General features: G+C 44.9%; 1 protein-coding gene across 3 annotated transcripts in view; it reads right to left on the bottom strand.

The window, feature by feature from the left end:
• Positions 1 to 2640: 2640 nt before the first annotated feature.
• The window catches only part of VPS33B (VPS33B late endosome and lysosome associated), a 91722-nt gene continuing 74753 nt past the window's right edge, over positions 2641 to 19609 (bottom strand). For all 3 annotated transcript variants that reach the window (XM_073568641.1, XM_073568639.1, XM_073568640.1), the window contains exons 21-24: positions 13159 to 13260; positions 6239 to 6308; positions 6026 to 6142; positions 2641 to 5156 (exon numbers count right to left, since the gene is read on the bottom strand). In XM_073568641.1, coding sequence (XP_073424742.1) covers positions 5077 to 5156; positions 6026 to 6142; positions 6239 to 6308; positions 13159 to 13260 — 369 coding nt within the window. In that variant the 3' untranslated portion in view covers positions 2641 to 5076. The remainder of the gene's footprint in view (positions 5157 to 6025; positions 6143 to 6238; positions 6309 to 13158; positions 13261 to 19609) is intronic.

The following is a 19609-nucleotide window of genomic DNA, read 5'->3' on the forward strand; positions in this document are numbered from 1 at the left end:
CCTTTAAACATTATAAGCAGCAGTAAAAATGGCAAAAGCACAAGCTGTTCATTTAAGTACCACTACAGCCTCTTCAGTGCTCCCCCCCCACATTTGGTCCAATTACACGTCATAGGAAACCAATTTAAAACCTATTGGTTTGTATCCACTTTTGGCCATGTACAGTATATGTGAACTTACTGCATGTAGATGCATGTGTAACCACACACCTCCAAACTGTATGCTTCTCTAAATCATGGCAACTGTAACATGCTAAATGATGAAACTTTAGAAAATAAATAAGAAGTACAGGGTGGGCCATGTATATGGCTACACCTAAATAAAATTGGAATTGTTGGTAGTAAAGTGGATTGGTCGTCGTAGGCTACCAAGGTCTCCCGATCTGACCCCCTTAGACTTTTATCTTTGTGGTCATCTGAAGGCAATTGTCTATGCTGTGAAGATACGAGATGTGCAGCATCTGAAACAACGGATACTGGAAGCCTGTGCTAGCATTTCTTTCTGCGGTGTTGCCATCAGTGTGTCAAGAGTGGGAGAAGAGGGTTGCATTGACAATCCAACACAATGGGCAGCACTTTGAACACATTTTATAAGTGGTCATAAACTTGTAAATAACTTATGAAAGAATAAAGTTACGTTAAAACCAAGCACACCATTGTGTTTCTTGTGAAATTCTCAATTAGTTTGATGTGTCATTGGAAAAAATAAAGTTGGATCGAAAATGGCCAACTTCAAAATGGCCGCCATGGTCACCACCCATCTTGAAAAGTTTTTCCCCTCCCATATACTAATGTGCCACAAACAGGAAGTTGATAACACCAAACATTCCCATTTTATTTAGGTGTATCCATATAGATGGCCCACCCTGTATACTGCTGGAATCACACATGCAGCTTTTGGAGCAACAAAAAAGGAGACACAAAAAGTATCAGCCTGACATCACTCCTGGCATGTGTCCTTCATAACAATTCTGGAGATTTTCTGATACCTCCGTGTGGCTCTGCGCCTCTGTTGTTCCGCCGAAATATGTATGAACAGTGACAGCTGGGTGTCACCAATTGGGGGTATATCCTTTCAGAAACAGATACTGTCATCTATGATTGGACAGTGTAGAGACACACCCCTAACTGGTCACACCCAGCTGTCAGTGTATCCACACATACCCAGGGTAAATAGAAGGACGTCACAAAAACTGCTAAAAAACAGATGGTCTATCATTTCAAGAAAATATTTACTTTCATTATAGGAGAGAACAGAGGTACTCCTTGTTTTGGTTAAAAATCTATCACAAAAATTGTATTTTAGCCTAATATGAGTTATTCTGTACATATATAGCTAAAGCTTAACTATAAAAGAACAAATGGACTGTCTTCAATCACAATAATGCTCATAGAGGCCCCACTCAGTAAGACTGTGCATTCATGCTAGTGTAATGGAAAGGAACGCTGGAACAGGAGTTTAACAGAGCTGGCGGGCGCCTCCACCAGAAATGTCACACCAGCTATGGGTTGGCATTAATTTCTGGTATAAATGACTCCACTATTGTAGCATAAATTATAATGCATGTGATGGGTGGGCTTCATTGCGCTGGTCTAAACAGTTGTAAAAACGCCAAAAGTCATAATATATATTTTTTCAACTCTAAGTTGCGCACAAATTTTGCAACATTACAAAATAGTTTAATGCCAGAAAACCAACACAAATTCCATGATGTATTGTGGTCATAGAGTTTTTGTTTTACACTTGGCATATGTGTCAGGAGTGCTCCAAGTGCATGTAAAATACCTTTTGGGTAGTATGTTTCATCATGCCAGTTGCACTACAAAGCATAAATGAATAAGCTTTTTAATCAATATATGCATTGTTTCTTAATATTTGAGCCTTTTTTTCTTTGATTAAAGGCCCCGTCTCACATAGTGAGATAGTTAGCGAGATTGCTGAAACGTCACAGATTTTGTGACGCAACAGCGATCTCGCTACATGTGACACATAGCGGAGACAGGGCCCCCGCTGTGATCTCGCTGATCGTACTCGAATGTCCTGGGCCATTTTTTGATCGCTGGTATCCCGCTGGCCAGCATGCATTTTTGTGTTTGATGCCGACGAGCTACCTCGGTGACTCAGAACTCATGGATGCAGGCGGGAGTCGTCAGAATAGCTGCTGTGTGACAAGGTCCCAACGACTGCAGAGGTCATTATACGGATCGCCAGATCGTTGCTGCGTCGCTGAGTAGATCTGAGTGTTTGACAGCTCACTAGCGACCATTTAGCGACGTACCAGTGATCATTACAGGTCGTATCGCTGTCGGGATCGCTGGTGCGTCGCGTAGTGTAACGGTATCCTTAGTTTAGGCTTGCAGCATACACTTCTACAAATACCCATAACCATCGTTTTTTAGCATGTGAGCCTAGAGGTACTTTATGAAACTATGCCTCAGACCTAAACTAAATCCAAAAATAAAGAGATCCTTACTGGCACAACCACATAGAAAATATAAGATGTATCTATATAAAAATATTAATCACTGTCATTGTTGAAATATCCTCTATTTTGAATATGGACAGTCAATGATTTTTGAGATGGCTAGAAATTGTGGAAAGTGGCATGAGAAGCAGCCACCTAATATCAGAGTCAAAATGTGTGGGTCCATTGTGTACACGGTGTTTATTCATTTACTTTTCTACTCATGTGCTGCAAGGTAAATTAGTGCAATCTTCAACATACTACATTTTAAATACAACCTGAAAGCCAGAAAAGTTGGGATGCTATGTAAAATGTAAAGAAAACAAGCAATGCTTAGGAAATCTCTTACAGCCATATTTTATTCACAACAGAACACAGATCATCATGTGAAAGTCAGACATTTGTCCATATACGGTAATTTGAAAAAAATAAGGATTGACCACTACTTCAACATTGATAACTTATCCTTGGATAGGTCATCTATATCTGATCGGTGGGGTGGCATCATATATCGATTAGCTATTATCGGTGCCGGCCAGAAGTGCTCAGTAATGGAGCTGGTCCGTCTACTGATAGTGGCCGCAACTAGGCACTCCACATCCCCCCTATTGATCTGAGGCAGATGTGAAGTACCCAACCGCAGCCACTAAAAAAGAAGCTCCGTAACTGAGCCCTTCCGGCCGGTACCGAGAACAGCTGATCGGCATGGGTGTCGGCCGTCACACCCCCACCGATCAGACATTGATGACCTATCCTAAGGATAGGTCATCAATGTTAAAGTAGTGGACAGCCTCTTTAACTTAGTTATTGATGTTGGCAACAAATCTGAAAAAAGAAAGTTGGAACAGGGTTAACAAAAGGCTGGAAAAAGTATATTGTACTAATGAAAAACATCCAGAGGATCAATATTCAACATGACTGTGTATAAATAGAGCATGTTAGAGAGGCAGAGTCTCTCAGAAGCAAAGATGGTCAGAGGTTCACCAGTCTGTGAAGTGTGTCTAAAGATTTGTGTATCAATTTCCAAAAAAATATCCTCAACATAAAATTGTAAAGACTTAGATTATCCCACCATCTACAGCACATAATATGAAAGATTCAGAGATTCTGGAGAAATTCATTTGTACAAGGGACAAGGACATTGCAAATCACTGCATGGGCCGGGCAATCCACAAATGCAAGTGAAAGTTCTGTCATGTAAAGAGGAAAATATAAAAGCAGAAACGCTGCCATCTTCTCTAGGCCAAAGCTCATTTAAAATGGACTGAGGAAAAATGGAAAAGTGTTCTGTGTTAGGGAAACCACAGACGCCATCCAGCTTACTATCAGCACAGTTGAAAACCTGCATCCCTGATGGTGGTAGATGCATGAGTGCCTATGGTAAGGACAGCTTACACATCTTAGGTGGCACTATCAATGCTGACCATTATATAGAGGTTTTAGAGCATATGCTCCATCCAGACAATGTCCATTTCAAAGAACACATTGCATATTTCTGCAACACAATGCTAATCCACATACTTCATCCATCACAACATGGCTTCACTGAAGAAGAGTTCAAGTGATGAACTGGCAGATTGCAGTCCAGACCTTTTTCCAAGAAAAATCATTTGGCACATACTGAAATAAAAAATCCAGAAAAGACCCAGGACTGTTAAGCGGCTAGAATCTCACATCCGATCAGAATGGGACAATATTCCTCTCCTAAAACTTTAACAATTGATCTCCTTACTTCCCAGATGTTTACAGACTGTTGTAAAAATAAGAGGTTATGATACACAATGGTAGAAGTAGCCTTGCCCCACGTTTTTTGAGATGCGTTTCTGCCATCAATTTCTAAATGAGTTATTTTTTTCAAATGAAATGGAAAACAACGAATAAAACACAACGAGATTTCCAAACCCATGGCATTCTTGTTTTCTTTACATTTTACAGAGTTCCAACTCTTGTGGAATTGGGGTTGCACATTTATTTTCCTTTTATACAGTATATAACACAAAAAAAGTAAAAGAATTTAAAACAAACACGAGAAGACAAAATCTAAGCTTGCCCTACCTGCTACCACTTACTTTAATTGGCAATGTTATTATTGTGGGTTGTCATCAGATTTTTTTTTGGCAAATGGAAAAGGGAAATTTCTTTAAAACATTCGGATGGTACAGATACAATGGTTTATGTGTACCTTGATTTTCTGTAACGGAGTCATCAAATGGCAAATGAGAACAAACATTATGCAGTACAGAACAAACAAAGGCCTTTAAACGAGGGCATATTTACAAGAATTACCACAATTGGCAAAATTCGGCTTCATCCTATGAGAATTGGAATTTGGAGGTCCTTTCTGCAAGAATCTGATAGATGAATTTCCTTATGTCATTATATAAGAGATCATGACAGCCATCTCTCCAATTGCCTTACCCCATATTCGCTTCAATAAGCACTAGAGGTATTCCTATATATCTTCATTCATTTTCCAGAGGAATGATCATTTGGACAGAAACCTCATGATTTATACTAAAATAAAGTTCCTGTGTATAGTTTATAAAATAAATCCCAGTGTCTGACAATTCACACAATGATGGGATCTAAAAAGTAAAGGTGACTCCGAAGGCTCATGACTTGGTCTCGGTCATTGATTCCAGTAACCGTGCCCCATTTGTAATTGCCGTGGTCAAAAAGACAAATTTGTAACCTGAAAATAAAAACAAAATACTTCAATGATACAGTCGTAGCACATAATCCTAACAGTGGTACCCACTGAAAATGCAAGAAATGGGTCGGCATGTAAAAGCTAAACACTGAGTTTGTACATGTAGACTTCTCAATAATATTTTTTCCCTTTGAAGTCAAGGGGAAAAATGGCCAAGATACGCAACTGTTCCCTTCAAACAGTGGGTAGCTATGGGCTCGCAGTAGTCATTGTAATGACTGGATCTTACAGCCTATGGAGCCAGTAGCTCATCATCACGACAACACTCCAACTGCAACCTGCTACTTATTAATTTCCTAGTCATATCCTGCATTCTCCTTTTTCCATGTTGCTGATAGATCAGTCAAGGACCCCCCATCCTCAACAACTTATCCATTGTTATCTTCTGTCCCTAGTTTGGCGTGCATTGTAAGAAGATGTCCGCTAATTGTCCAGTTTCCTAAGAAACTGCCGCTAGAGTAGCTGCTGCCACCAATGCAGTAATTACTCTCTTTGATGGTAGCATTGGGAAAATTTGATGGCGAATAGGGATCACACATATACATTCTGAATGATAAAGGGCAGACTGACACTCAGGCATTCAGACACTAAATAAAGACCAAAAAGTGTTAGGAGCCCTATAGCCCGTAAAAGGCATAACTGCGCCTGTATGCATTGGCATTATTTTTTTACCGAAAAAAAATAGCTTAGTCTTCTCCAAATATAAGACTTTCTGGTAAGGTCAATTCACAGGCACAATAGGAATACAAGAGAATTGTGACAGTGTGCACATTGTCATGTTACATAGTGTGACTGCAGAAAATTGTCTAGTCTTTAAAACCCATTAATGTTTTAAATTGCTCTTATTTTACCTATGTCTTTTCCTAAAAACCTCAAAGCAGAGATCTCAGAAAATGTGCATCCACCAAGGAAAACCACAACAATGGTCCTATGAGAATCCGAGAAAGAATTCCTCTCCGAGAGTTGTTCTGCACATAAGAGCAAAATACATTTATTATAGAGGTTCACAAACTTCTGTCAGGCTGGTATATTATGAAATCACAATTCAATGGAAAAATAAATACCTGAAAACTCATGGCTATTGAGCAGACGTGTAACTTCTTCAAGACCGGTCCAACTTTTACGCACCAGAACCTGAAAATCAATACACTTATAAAACACATGCTATATGGTTTTAAATACTATAATAGCACAGGATGAAAACTTAACGGGGTTTTCTACTTTTAGGAAAGTGCATCTCACATGCTTTAAAATAACAGCGCAAACCCTATGAAAGAATCAGCCCGTTAGCGGTACCATGCTTCGGATCAGCATCTAGCTGACTGAGATGCATGCTACTCAACATGAGCATTATGATGACAAAGTCCACTGCTTTTGTGAGTAACACAGGGATTTCCAACAGTAAAGTCAAGCTTGTACTAGTTGTACGATTTTGAATAACAACTTGTTGGGGACCTTCATTATGACATAGAATCTCTCCCGTGGATCTATGGTCTGTCTTGTTTTCTACTTAAATATTAGCAGTTGTACTATGGTGGGATGAATCTTTAAAAAGACTCTACTTTCCCTGATATGAACTGAGACACCTTCCTGTGAACCGATTTTTACATTTCTCAGCATCTAATAACAGTTGCACATTGATAAAATTCCCTTGACACTTTTTACATCCCTAGATACAAAATAGAACATTTTTCCTGACTAGGAACATCTCTTTAAATGTCACAGAATATAGGCTCTGCGGAATACATACAGCGGATGAAATAAGTATTGAACAAGTCACTAATTTTCTAACTAAATAATCTCTAAAGGTGATATTGACATGAAATTGTTACCAAATGTCGGTAACAACCCCTCCAATCCACACAGGCAAATAAATTAAGTTATGTGTAATAATGAAAAATGACTCAGGGAAAAAGTATTGAACATGCTTACAGAAATTTAAGTAATACTTTGTACAAAAGCCTTTGTTGGTGATGACAGCTTTAAGGCACCTCCTGTATGGAGAAACTAGTTGCATGCATTGCTCAGGTGTGATTTTGGCCCATTCTTCCACACAAAAAGTCTTCAAATCTTGAAGGTCCCGTGGGCTCCATCTATGAACTCTGAACTTTAGTTTCTTCCATACATTTTCTAATGGATTCAGGCCAGGCGATTGTCTGGGCCATTCTTTTTGAATCAGATCTTTTTTATTAAACATTCAGGAATCAATACAGAAAGAATATGACATCTTATATAGCAAGTAAAATTTACATTGAGAGCAAATATTATTTAAAGGGTAAAACTCCTCCTGTGTAAGAATAAATAAAAAGAAGAAATCTCAAAACACAGATATTTGCATAAAATTGAGCCTATAAACAACATGGCTCCACAAATAAACAAAAATCAAAATTATACATCAGTGCCTCATTTCAGCGGGAAAACCATCCCCGCCAGCCGCGCCACTCCGCATCATATTTCGCCCCCCCCCGCCCCCCACGGATATCAGGTCCAATCCACCCCAGCTCCCTCCCACCGCGCCACTCAAAATCTACTTCGCCACAAAGGGCACTAGACTTTATTTTCACCCCCCAAGCATCCCCTCATCGCAAGCACAACAGCAACTGGTCCAACATCGCATCCCGTACCAGTGCGCCCGAGGGGAGACCCGGTGACTCCATCCATGGCTGCCAAATTTTGTAAAACTTTCTTAATGCATTTCTTTTTAAATAAGCCCCCCTTTCCAATCTGATGACATTATTTAGTTTATTTTTAAGCTCTGACAATGTTGGTGGCATAGGATCCAACCAATGATATGCAAGTATCTTTCTTGCCTGATACAGGATGCGTGCTATTCCCAGGGCCACTGCAGAGTCCGGGTCAACCCCCTCCTCCCACAAATTCAACAAACATAGACGAGGTGACGGTCGTATTGTGATATGGTATACTTGGGCTATGAGTCCCAGGGTCTGCCTCCAGAAATCCCCAATGTGCCCGCACTCCCACATAACATGCATCAAGTGGGCATCATCCTGCCCACACCTAACACATTGTGTATTGGGCCTAAGTCCCATTTTAAATAATAAGCTGGGTGTTTTATATACCCTGTGAATGAGATATATTTGCGAAAGCTGCTGGCACTCAGAAACCGCCATTTTAGGGACCTGTTCTAGAATATCGGACCACTGGTCCTCCGTCAGGGGGCCAACGTCCCGTTCCCACTTATTCTTAGCAGCAGTCAGTGGATATGTCTCCAGATGGGCAGGTAATAATCTTTTATATAATTCAGAGATAAGTCCCCTAGAAGACTCAGATGTAAGTAGCATATGTAGTGTTTGATTATGTGTCACTATCACCGGATTTGTCCTTCTCTGTTTTTCCAATGCATGTCTTAGCTGTAAGTACTGATAAAAGAAGACGTGCGGGAGGTGAAATTCTGTTCTCAATTGTTCAAAACTCTTAAGAGTATTATTTTGCAAAATTTGTGACACCAGATAAATCCCTTTATCTTCCCATCTTCCGAACCCCACCAGCTTTTTGATCTCTTGCAAATCCGGATTTCGCCACAATGGCCACAATTCCGTAGGCCCATTTATCTTCAAAAGAGACTTACCCCTATCCCACACCTTGAAAATCATAGCCAACGTGGGGTATCGTGCCCCATTTATCTGCCGTCTTCCCACCTCCAACCGGCACCCTGGATATTTCCATACCGATCCTTCCCTCACAATATCACCACCATTGTCACACGCCCCGTCTCTACCCCAACCCTTAAGATGTTGCATCTGGGAGGCTATAAAGTATATGAATGGGTTTGGCACCGCCAATCCTCCCTCCTCCTTCCCTCGCTGCAGTATCTCCAAGCGAATCCTAGCCTGTTTTTTCTTCCAAATTAATTCCCGGAATAATGTATTTATTTTTGCAAAAAAGTCCCTACAGATCCACACCGGAGAATTATGTATCAAATATAATAATTGTGGCATCATTACCATTTTGATTAAGTTAGATCTACCAATATTCGACAACGGCAGGCGACACCAAGTATGTACTTTTGCTCTAAATCGCTGCAACAGGGGCTCCAGATTCAGAGCCCGAAAATCCTTCGGGGCAGGACTAACAATTATACCCAGATACTTAAACCTCCGAACTACAGGGACCGGTATCTGCAAATCTGAGAAATCCGCCGGGAGAGGGTCTATCGGCATTAAAGCTGATTTGGACCAATTAATCCGAAGACCAGACCTCAGCCCAAATTCTCGAATGACCTCCATTGCCGGCAAAATCGAGGAATGTACCTTATCTAAATATAGAAGTAAATCATCCGCGTACAATGATATCCTCAACTCCACAGTTCCACATCTGAATCCCATTATTTCTCTGGACTTCCGAATTGCAACTGCCAATGGCTCCACCGCAGTAGCAAATAGCAAGGGCGAGAGCGGGCACCCCTGTCTAGTACCTCTCCCAAGAGGAAAAGACTCAGAGACCCTGCCATTAGCCCCAACCTTCGCCACCGGCGAGCCATACAACAGCCTCACCCAATTTATAAATCTGTGTCCAAAGCCCATTTTCCGAAGTACCGCCCACAAAAAACCCCACTCCAAACTATCGAACGCCTTAGCGGCGTCTAAGGACAAAATTGCTCTTCCCCCCAACTCCCCAGAACTATGTTGAATCCCCAAGTATAGTTTCCTAAGGTTCATAGATGTGGCTCTGCCTGGGATAAATCCCGTCTGATCCTTCTGTATAACAGATGAGATAACTCGGGACATCCTATTGGCGAGTACCTTGGCCAATAATTTAACATCTGTTGATAATAGGGAAATCGGGCGATATGAATCCGGAACCTCTGGATCCTTTCCGGGCTTTAATATTAAAACTATCAAAGCTTCCCTCATAGATGGCGGGAGGACCCTCTGCCTTTCAGCCTCTTCAAATACCTTAAGTAGCTTAGGTAGCAGTAAGGGTGCATAGGTTTTGTAAAACTCGCCAGGCAGGCCATCCATTCCTGGAGCCTTTTCATTTTGCATCTGACCAAGCGCCTCCTCCAACTCCTCCAACAGGATGTCCCGATCCAATGAATCCCTATCGCTATCAGCCAATGCAGGGAGAGAGAGAGCATCCAGGTACTGCTCAATCTCAGTCTCCGTGAGACTGCAATCTGATGTGTATAGTCGCATATAATACCTCCTTATCTCACTCACTATGTCCGCACTGTCTGTCACAGGACCACCCGAGTCCGTTTTTAGCCTATTGATATATGAAGATCCGTCCTGTGCTCTAATGACCGTGGCCAATAAATGTCCTACTCCCTCCCCCTCTATAAAATATTTTTGTTTGAGGAAATAACGTTTATTTGCTGCCGCCGACATGAGGTTTTCCCTGAGCGACCCCTGTGCCTTCTCCAAAGCTTTTTTAGTTTCCTCTGTCGGGTTGAGTATCACCGCAGCCTCCGCAACAGACACCTCCTGGATCAGACTCTGGGTGTAGCGTCTATTTTGGCTTTTCCGTGTGCATATTTCTCTAATATATAAGCCCCTGACATAGGCTTTCATGGAATCCCAGACTATGTGTGATGATGCAGAGTACTCATTAAGTTGAAAATATTCTAGAATGGCATCATGCAAAGATCCCCCTATAAGCTGGATCCAGAAGGGATTAAGCTTCCAGATAGGTCTAGATAGGGTGAGGGGGTGTCCCCATGAAAGTGTGACATGTAGCGGCGAGTGATCAGATACACTTCTAGGCAGGTAGGCCACCCCTCGTACATATGGGGTCATGAGTGTATTCCCAATGGCCAGGTCTATCCGTGACATAGCGTGGTGGGAGCTAGAGTAGCAGGAAAACTGTCTGGCTGTGGGGTTTTGGACACGCCAAAGATCTACCATACCCAGCTCCACTAACGTTCTAGCAAATGAGGTTGAGGCTGCATCCTCTGATATGTTTCCCGAATGCAACTTATCCAAATAGGGATGCAAATATGTATTAAAATCTCCTATTAGAAGAGTCGGCGCAGGGGGAAAGGAACCCAAAATAGACAAGATTCTTTTTACTGGTTCGACTGAATAGGGCGGGGGGATGTACATGGCAACCAAAATAAATTGTATACCGTATAACGTGCAAAGCAAACATGTCTGGGCCATTCTAGCAGCTTTATTTTCTGTCTCTGAAACCAAATGAGCATTTCCTGTGTGTTTGGCATCATGTCTTGCTGAAATGTCCATCCTAGTTTCATCTTAATCATCCTGGTAGATGTCAGCAGTTTTTTTCAAGAATGTCTCGGTACATTTATCCATTCATCCTTCCTTTAATTACAAGAAGTTTGCCGATGCCGTATGCTAAAAAACAGCCTCACACTATGATGTTCCCACCTCTAAAATTCACTGTTGGTATGGTGTTTTGGGAGTGATAGTGCCTTTTTGGCCTCCAAATATGGTATGTATCATGACATGCAAAGAGTTCAATTTTGATCTCATCTGACCAGACTATATTCTTCCAGTATTTCACAGGCTTGTCTAAATGTTGTTGAGCAAACATTAAACGCTTATGAACATACTTTTAGTTCAGCAATGTAAGTTTTGCGTGGTAAGAGTGCATACAGGACACGTCGGTTGAGTGCATTACTTATAGTTTTCTTTGAAACAATTGTACCTGCTGATTCCAGGTCTTCCTGTAGCTCTTCACAGATGGTTCTTGGCTCTTGGAAAACTCTTCTAATAATTCTTTTCACTCCTCTGTCTGAAACCTTGCTGGAAGCACCTGGACCTGGCAGGTTTATGGTGAAATGATATTCTTTCCCCTTGCAGATTATGGCCCCCAACAGTGCTCATTGGAACCTTCAATAGTTTAGAAATTCTTGTGTAACCAATTCCATTAATATGTATGAGGCGCCGGACCAAGAAGAGCAACACCCCTCGGACCAAACCGCCATGCAGGTGAGTATAATAAAAGTTATTTTTCTTCTCTTAAAGGTCGGGTTGGGGGCTTATCTACAGCATTATAGAATGCTATAAAGCAGTATCTAATGACCGCACACGTAGATACCCTGATGAAGGGGAACCATGTATTCCCCAAAACGCATCGGTAGCTCTTTTGGCCGCTTGTGCACTCCCTAGTACAGTGACGTCACACGCCGGTCAGTTTTTGTCGGCCATCTTTTTTCCTACCGTGCAACCAGGGACGCCACTGGCCAGAGTTCCCCTGGCTCTGCATGGTAACTCCGTGCTCTCTGCAGCGTTTACAGCAGTTCCTGACACCAGCACAGGGGCATCGTCACTCGCAGCAATATTAGCTTCTTAAACAGGGGAGACGGACCAGCAGCAGGTCAGTGTTTGAGCTCTTATAGCCATATATCATTTACTATTGGAGCGGTGTATCTGTGAGTCATTATTACATCTGTTTCTAAGTTTCTATATCTTGCACTTACAAGCACCTTTCCAATATAGGGGTATTTTATCATTTATTTTAATTTCATTTTTTGAATAGCTTAACTGTGGGATGATGGAAAGGTTTGGCTAATTATTAGGAATCACAAACTTTTGTTAATACACTCAGTACTGGAGTTTATTTGGATTGTCTCTCGACACTGCTAGAGTTTATTGGACTGTGATTTAGACACTGTAGGAGATATATTGTGTAGTCTACATAGTGCGGTTTTAACCTGTTGTATGGTCACTGGATGGATTAGCGCGACAAACTCTTTTTATTTATTTTTGGCTCATTATATCTTCTGGATTTTCCACACAGGATCCTAAGTTTGTCTGCAGCTCCTTGTTTTGGGTTTGCCTCTGTCAATAAGGGCGCTGGTGTTGTTATTTGCAAATTACGTTTAATATTTTAATTTGTTTTGTGAGCTGAACCATTTTAAGTGTGACAAACATGCAAAAGAATAGGAAATCAGGAAGGGGGCAAACAATTTTTTTTCAAACCACTGTACATACACACATACATATATAAACACACAGATAGGCAAATAAAAGGCAAATAAAAGAATGGATGACTGACTTACATGTTCTATTAATTTGCAACTTAGTGGCGTATAAGCCCCACTGAAAACATAGGCCATGTCTTTTGGGGTCTTCAAATCATAGTCTCCATCTACACGAGGAATCTGGCAAAAAAAATGTAAGGCTCAGAGAAGAAAACTGCCGGCTTATGCGTTCCTTTATTAAATGTAAAATAAAGGGGGATTTTTGGTACTTACTGTAAAATCTCTTTCTTGGAGCCTTCATTGGGGGACACAGGTTACCATGGGTATATGCTGCTGTCGCTAGGAGGCTGACACTATGCAAATAAGAAAAAGTTAGCTCCTCCCCAGCAGTATACACCTACCGACAGGCCCAAATTACCTCAGTTGGTGCTAAAGCAGTATAAGGAGCTACTATAAGAAACTCAACCGTAAGAACTCAACCTATGTACCAACCAAACAAGGCACATTGGCAACACGGTACAGCATTAAGTGAGGGTGCTGTGTCCCCCAATGAAGGCTCCAAGAAAGAGATTTTACAGCAAGTACCAAAAATCCCCCTTTCTTTCTCGCTTCATTGGGGGACACAGGTTACTATGGGACGTCCAAAAGCAGTCCCCAAAGTGGGAAAGAAATGCTGAGAGAAAGGAACTTAGGTCGGCAGGTGTGAGACCGCCACCTGCAGTATCTTCCTTCCTAAGCCTGCATCTGCAGAAGCGTGAGTATCTACCTTGTAGAATTTCACGAAAGTATGGAGTGACGACCAGGTAGCGGCCTTGCAAACCTGCAAAGCCGAAGCCTGGTGACGAATGGCCCAGGAAGCTCCTACAGCCCTGGTAGAGCGAGCCCTCACCCCCGGAGGAGGCTGTTTGTCCTGGACGCGGTATGCTTCCAGAACCGCTGAACGAATCCAATGAGCAATGGTGGATTTGGAGGCTGGGAACCCTTTTTGATGACCATCCGAGACGACAAACAGGGAGTCGGACTGACGGAAATGGTCAGTCCTAGCAAGGTAGATCCGAATTGCTCTGACCAAGTCCAACTTGTGCAGGGATCTTTCCAAGGGATGAGTTGGAGAGGGACACAGAGAGGGCAGGACGATGTCCTCATTGATGTGAAAAGCAGAGACCACCTTAGGCAGAAAGGCCGGAACCGGTCTGAGCACTACCTTATCCTGGTGCAAAACCAGGAAAGGGGAACGGCAGGACAATGCTGCCAACTCCGAGACCCTCCGAATAGAAGTGATAACGACTAGGAAGGCGACCTTCCACGAGAGGAGGGAAAGAGAAATGCCCTGGATCGTCTCGAAAGGCGCAAGCTGAAGAGCACTTAAAACAAGATTCAAATCCCATGGATCGACAGGAGACTGGTAAGGAGGCGCTATGTGAGCGACGCCCTGAAGAAAAGTCTTCACCTGGGGAAAAGAAGCCAGATCTCTTTGGAAAAGGATAGCTAGAGCGGACACCTGACCCTTTAAGGTACTGAGGGAAAGGCCGGAATCGAGACCCATCTGTAGAAAACCCAGAACAGAAGGAAGAGAAAAAGTCATAGGAAACACACTGTTGTCCTCACACCACCGAAAAAAAGCTTTCCAACATCTGTGATAGATGTGAGATGATGCCTTCCTTGCCTTAATCATGGTCTGGATGACCTTGTGGGAAAAACCTGCGTCTCTCAGGACCGCGGCCTCAACGGCCATGCCATTAAATTCAGAGACCGAGAATTCGGGTGGAAGAGGGGCCCCTGCGATAAAAGATCCGGACGGTCTGGAAGCCTCCAGGGGACATCCGAGAGCATGTTAACTAGCTCCGCATACCAGGCCCTTCGTGGCCAATCTGGAGCTACTAACAGAACGGGAACCCCTTCTGCCTTTATCTTTTTAACGATTCTTGGGATCAGGGGAAGAGGTGGGAACAGATAAGGCATGCGAAATTGGGAACATGGGACTACCAGAGCATCGCAACCGATAGCCATTGGATCCCGAAACCTGGCTACGTACTGGGGAACCTTGTGGTTTGCTCGAGATGCCATGAGGTTGACGTCCGGAAAACCCCACCTCAGACAAATTGGGTGAAAGACGTCGGGGTTGAGAGCCCACTCGCCTGACACGAGCCCTTGACAGCTCAGGAAATCGGCTTCCCAGTTGTCCACACCTGGAAAGTGTACGGCTGATATGGCGGGAACATGGCTTTCCGCCCAACGCAGAATCTTTGCCACCTCCAGCATGATCTGCTTGCTGCGAGTTCCGCCTTGGTGGTTTATGTACGCCACGGCCGTGGCGTTGTTCGACTTGATGCGGACCGGCTTCCCCGCGAGGATAGGCTGCCAGCGGATGAGGGCAAGAAAGATTGCCCTGATCTCCAAGAGATTGATTGGTAAGAGAGCTTCCTGAGCATCCCAGCGGCCCTGTGCCGTGAGGTAGAGAAAAACCGCTCCCCAACCCAGGAGACTGGCATCGGTGGTGATGACCTGCCATCGAATGGGAAGGAAGGATCTCCCGCGTAGGACCGAGGTGGGAAACATCCACCAGGTTAGGGATTGCCTCACCTTGAGAGGCAGAAGCACAGGCCGGTCCAGGGAGGATGTCGTCTTGTCCCAAGCAGACAGGAGGGCCAGCTGGAGAGGGCGGGAGTGAAACTGGGCATACGGCACTGCTTCGAAGGAAGCAATCATCTTCCCTAGGACTCTCATGCAGAGCCGAATGGGAAGAGGGACCGGGTGCTTTAGGGCTTTGATCTCCTATCGGAGGGAAGAAATTTTCTTCTTTGGAAAGAAAACTCGAGCTTGGCTGTTGTCGAATTCCATGCCCAGAAATACGAGATGCTGAGTTGGGATCAGGGTAGACTTTTCTTTGTTGACTATCCAGCCGAGGCGATGCAGCGTGTCCAGAGTGATCTGGAGGCTGTGATTGCAGTCTCGGCGAGATGGACCCTTGATCAGGAGATGGTCGAGATCAGGGATTATAAGAATCCCCTTTGAACGAAGGATGGCTATAACCGCCACCATGATCTTCGTGAAGACTCTGGGAGGCGGACGCCAGACCGAATGGGAGAGCTGTGAACTGATAATGGCACTCCTGTATGGCAAATCTGTGGAACTTCTGATGCTGCACACAAACAGGAACATGCAAGTAAGCGTCCCGAATGTCCACAGAGCAAAGATATTCCCCATGTTCCATGGAGGCAATCACTGAGCGCAAGGACTCCATTCGAAAATGGCGAACACAAAAGGGACGATTCAACTGCTTGAGGTCCAAGATAGGTCGAAGGGCGCCGTCCTTTTTTGGGACTACGAACAGGTTTGAGTAAAACCCGGAAAACCGTTCGTGCCAAGGAACGGGTACGATCACTCCTGAGTTTAGGAGAGACTAGACAGCCTGGGAAAGCCCTGGGGCATGAGAGGGCTGTTTTGGTGGACGAGAAAGGAAGAAACGTCCCTTTGGGGGCAAAGAAAATTCTATTTTGTAACCTGATGTGACAACCTCCCTGACCCAGGCGTCGTCGACCGCCGCCAACCAAGATTCTTTGAAAAGAAGAAGCCTGCTTCCCACCCTGGAAAGATTCCCAGGTGGGGGTGACCCGTCATTTAGAGGAAAATCTGTGGCTGCGAGAACAGGAGGGCTTAGAGGGGCAGCTCCTAGACCTCCAGCGAGGGGCAGGTTTGAAGGAAGGTTTTCTTTTTTCTCCCTGAGTGGACGGACGGTCCTGTTGAGAGGATCCACCTGAGGAAGAGAAAGGCCGAAAGGGCCGAAAAGGCTGAGGGCCCTTTCTGTTGAAGGTGCGTCTTGGCCTGGATTGGGGCAGAGAAGTACTTTTGCCTCCGGTGGCATCCGAAATGATCTGGTCTAGCTTGGCCCCAAAGAGTCTGGTGCCCTGGAAAGGAAGGCCAGCGAGAGATTTTTTGGAAGCCGGATCTGCATTCCAAGCCTTCAACCAAAGGATGCGGCGAATAGCAATAATGTTGCTGTTAGCTCTTGCTGAGCAAGCCGCAGCATCCAGGGAGGTGTTCAACAAATATTTACCAGCATGCGCAATTTGATCTGCTAAATCTGCTAGCTCCTCTGGAGGAGCTGCTGCCACAATGCCTCGACGGAGTATCTTGGCCCAGGCAGATTTTGCTTTCGCCACCCATGAGGAGGCAAAGATAGGGCAAAGGGAAGTGCCTGATGCCTCAAAGGCTGACTTGGCTAAGGCCTCAATCTGTCTATCCGTAGTGTCCTTGACAGATGCCGCATCGGGACTGGACAGGACTGTCCGAGATGCTAAACGTGAAACCGGCGGGTCCACCTTAGGAGATTCTGACCATTTGCTAACGAGGTCAGGACTAAAGGGGTAAAGGATGTCCAGATGTTTTCTTCCAGGGAAGCGTTTTCCGGGATTTTCCCAGTTTCTAGAGGTAGCGATGTCAAACTCGTTGTGATTGGGAAAAAGCTTGGAAGGGCGTTTTACCCATTTGAAAGAAACGGATTGGTCCTGAACAGTAGCATTTTCCTCCTTAATTTCGAGCGTTTGGACAATAACCGAAATAAGGCTATCTACCATGTCCTGCGTTCTAGAGGTGTGATCTGCGTCAGACTCAGATTCTGACAGAGAGGCTACGTCTGACCCGACATCCGCCTCCGAGGAGGGGGAACGGGCAGAGAGGGGCACCCTTGGTGCTGCCGAATGTGAGGAAGAGCTAGACGGAGTCTGCTTCCTAGTCCTTTCTCCTGATCTGTCCCTGGGAAGGTCATGGTCAGGTGCGTGCGAGTCACCGTGAGAGGTGTTCGGAGCACTGGTGGCAGCAGAGGGATGTGGCATACGTTCCAGGACCTGTACCAGGGACTGAGATTTTGGGGAGATCTGAAACCGATTGAGACATAGCAACGGTCAGACCTGAAACCGACTGGCACATGGCAACGGCCCACTCAGGAGGTGGGGGAGTGCTCTCATCCCAGGCGTTAGAGGAGTCCTGAGGCACCGACATGGTGGAAGGACTACAGGACGAGCAGAAAGGGAACGGCTGGCCTGAAGCCCACTTTCTCTTACAGCGAGCACAAGCGTAGTGGACTACCGTAGGGACAATGGCAGAGGCCCCTGCAGAATTGGGCATAGGTAAAGTCTAAGTGAATACTGCAGCAGAACGCTATGGAGGTGATACTGCTGAGGAGAGTTAACAGTCAGTCAGGGTAAGAAAAGAAGAGCCTACCAAACACCCAGCGATGCAGCGCAGGTAACGAAGTCCCCCGCCGGAACACAGATGAGGAGGCTGGTATCTGAGGTCCCAGAGAGAAGAACGCTGCAGGAGCACAAGATGGAGGCTGTGCACTCAGCCACGAGAAGAGCAGGACGGAGGGCGGGGTTAACAACCTAGGCACCTCTAGTAATTGGCCAGACAGTCCGAGAGCGCCAAAAAGGGTGCGTGTCTGGCCATAGAAAACTAAAGCAGCGTCCTGATAGGCTAGCCCGCCGGAGGGGGCGTGGCCAGCGTGCTATGAAAGTAAAGGGAGAGACGGGACATAGGAACAGGCAAGGGGACGGGCCCGACGCTGAATTATGAAAGGAAGGCGCCGATTGGCTGACCCCGGCCAGAAGGCGTGCCCGAAGGGCCAGAGGGGGCGTGGCCTAACCAGAGAACAGCCCAGAGGAAGAGGGTTGTAAGAAAAAATGTCGGACAGCGCGCGCTATGTGAAGAAAAAAGTGCGGAATTTGAATCTGAATGGAGGAGACACAGGGGCTGCAGTGGCTTACTGGTGGGTGCTGCAGGGGCTTAGCGGTCGGGGGAGGGGGCCTACCTGTCTCTTGAATCCGGCCCCTCTTCATAGCTGAGTATGACATCAGGAGCCCTCAGGGAAGAGGGTCCTGGGAAAACAATCCTCCTTCCTGCACCGCGTCCCGACAGCGCAGAAGACGGTGTCACCCCTTAAGAATTAGGGGGAAGGCCACCACCGGTGACCACCGTCTTCCTCCCAGACCTCTCCGAGGAGCGGGATGTGGAGGGGAATAGGCAAGGACTGCCCACCAAGAGTCACCCTGAAACACCCTTACGGGGAACAGAGGACAAAGTCCTGCCAGTGGGTCCGAGAGTAGGCTATGTGGGTGACACCACACTGCTCTCTCGGTCGCTTAAATGTGGGAAAACAGGTTGAGCATTCTGCACCCTGTTACCCGACGAGCTGTATCTGAAAAATAAAGGTGAAAAGATTAATAACACACAAAACCTGTAAAGAAAAAATACTGCGAATATGGTGTTAGATCCAGGTCCGCCTCCTTCAGACACTAAGCAAAAACTGAGGTAATTTGGGCCTGTCGGTAGGTGTATACTGCTGGGGAGGAGCTAACTTTTTCTTATTTGCATAGTGTCAGCCTCCTAGCGACAGTAGCGTACACCCATGGTAACCTGTGTCCCCCAATGAAGCGAGAAAGAAAACTACATTGTATCCTTCTGAATGATAATTGACATAATTCACAGATAGATAATATATATATATATATATATATATATATATATATAT

This window comes from Dendrobates tinctorius, unplaced genomic scaffold (assembly GCF_039654945.1).
Source record: "Dendrobates tinctorius isolate UK_male_01 unplaced genomic scaffold, ASM3965494v1 ptg000022l, whole genome shotgun sequence".
NCBI classification, from domain to species: Eukaryota; Metazoa; Chordata; class Amphibia; order Anura; family Dendrobatidae; genus Dendrobates; species Dendrobates tinctorius.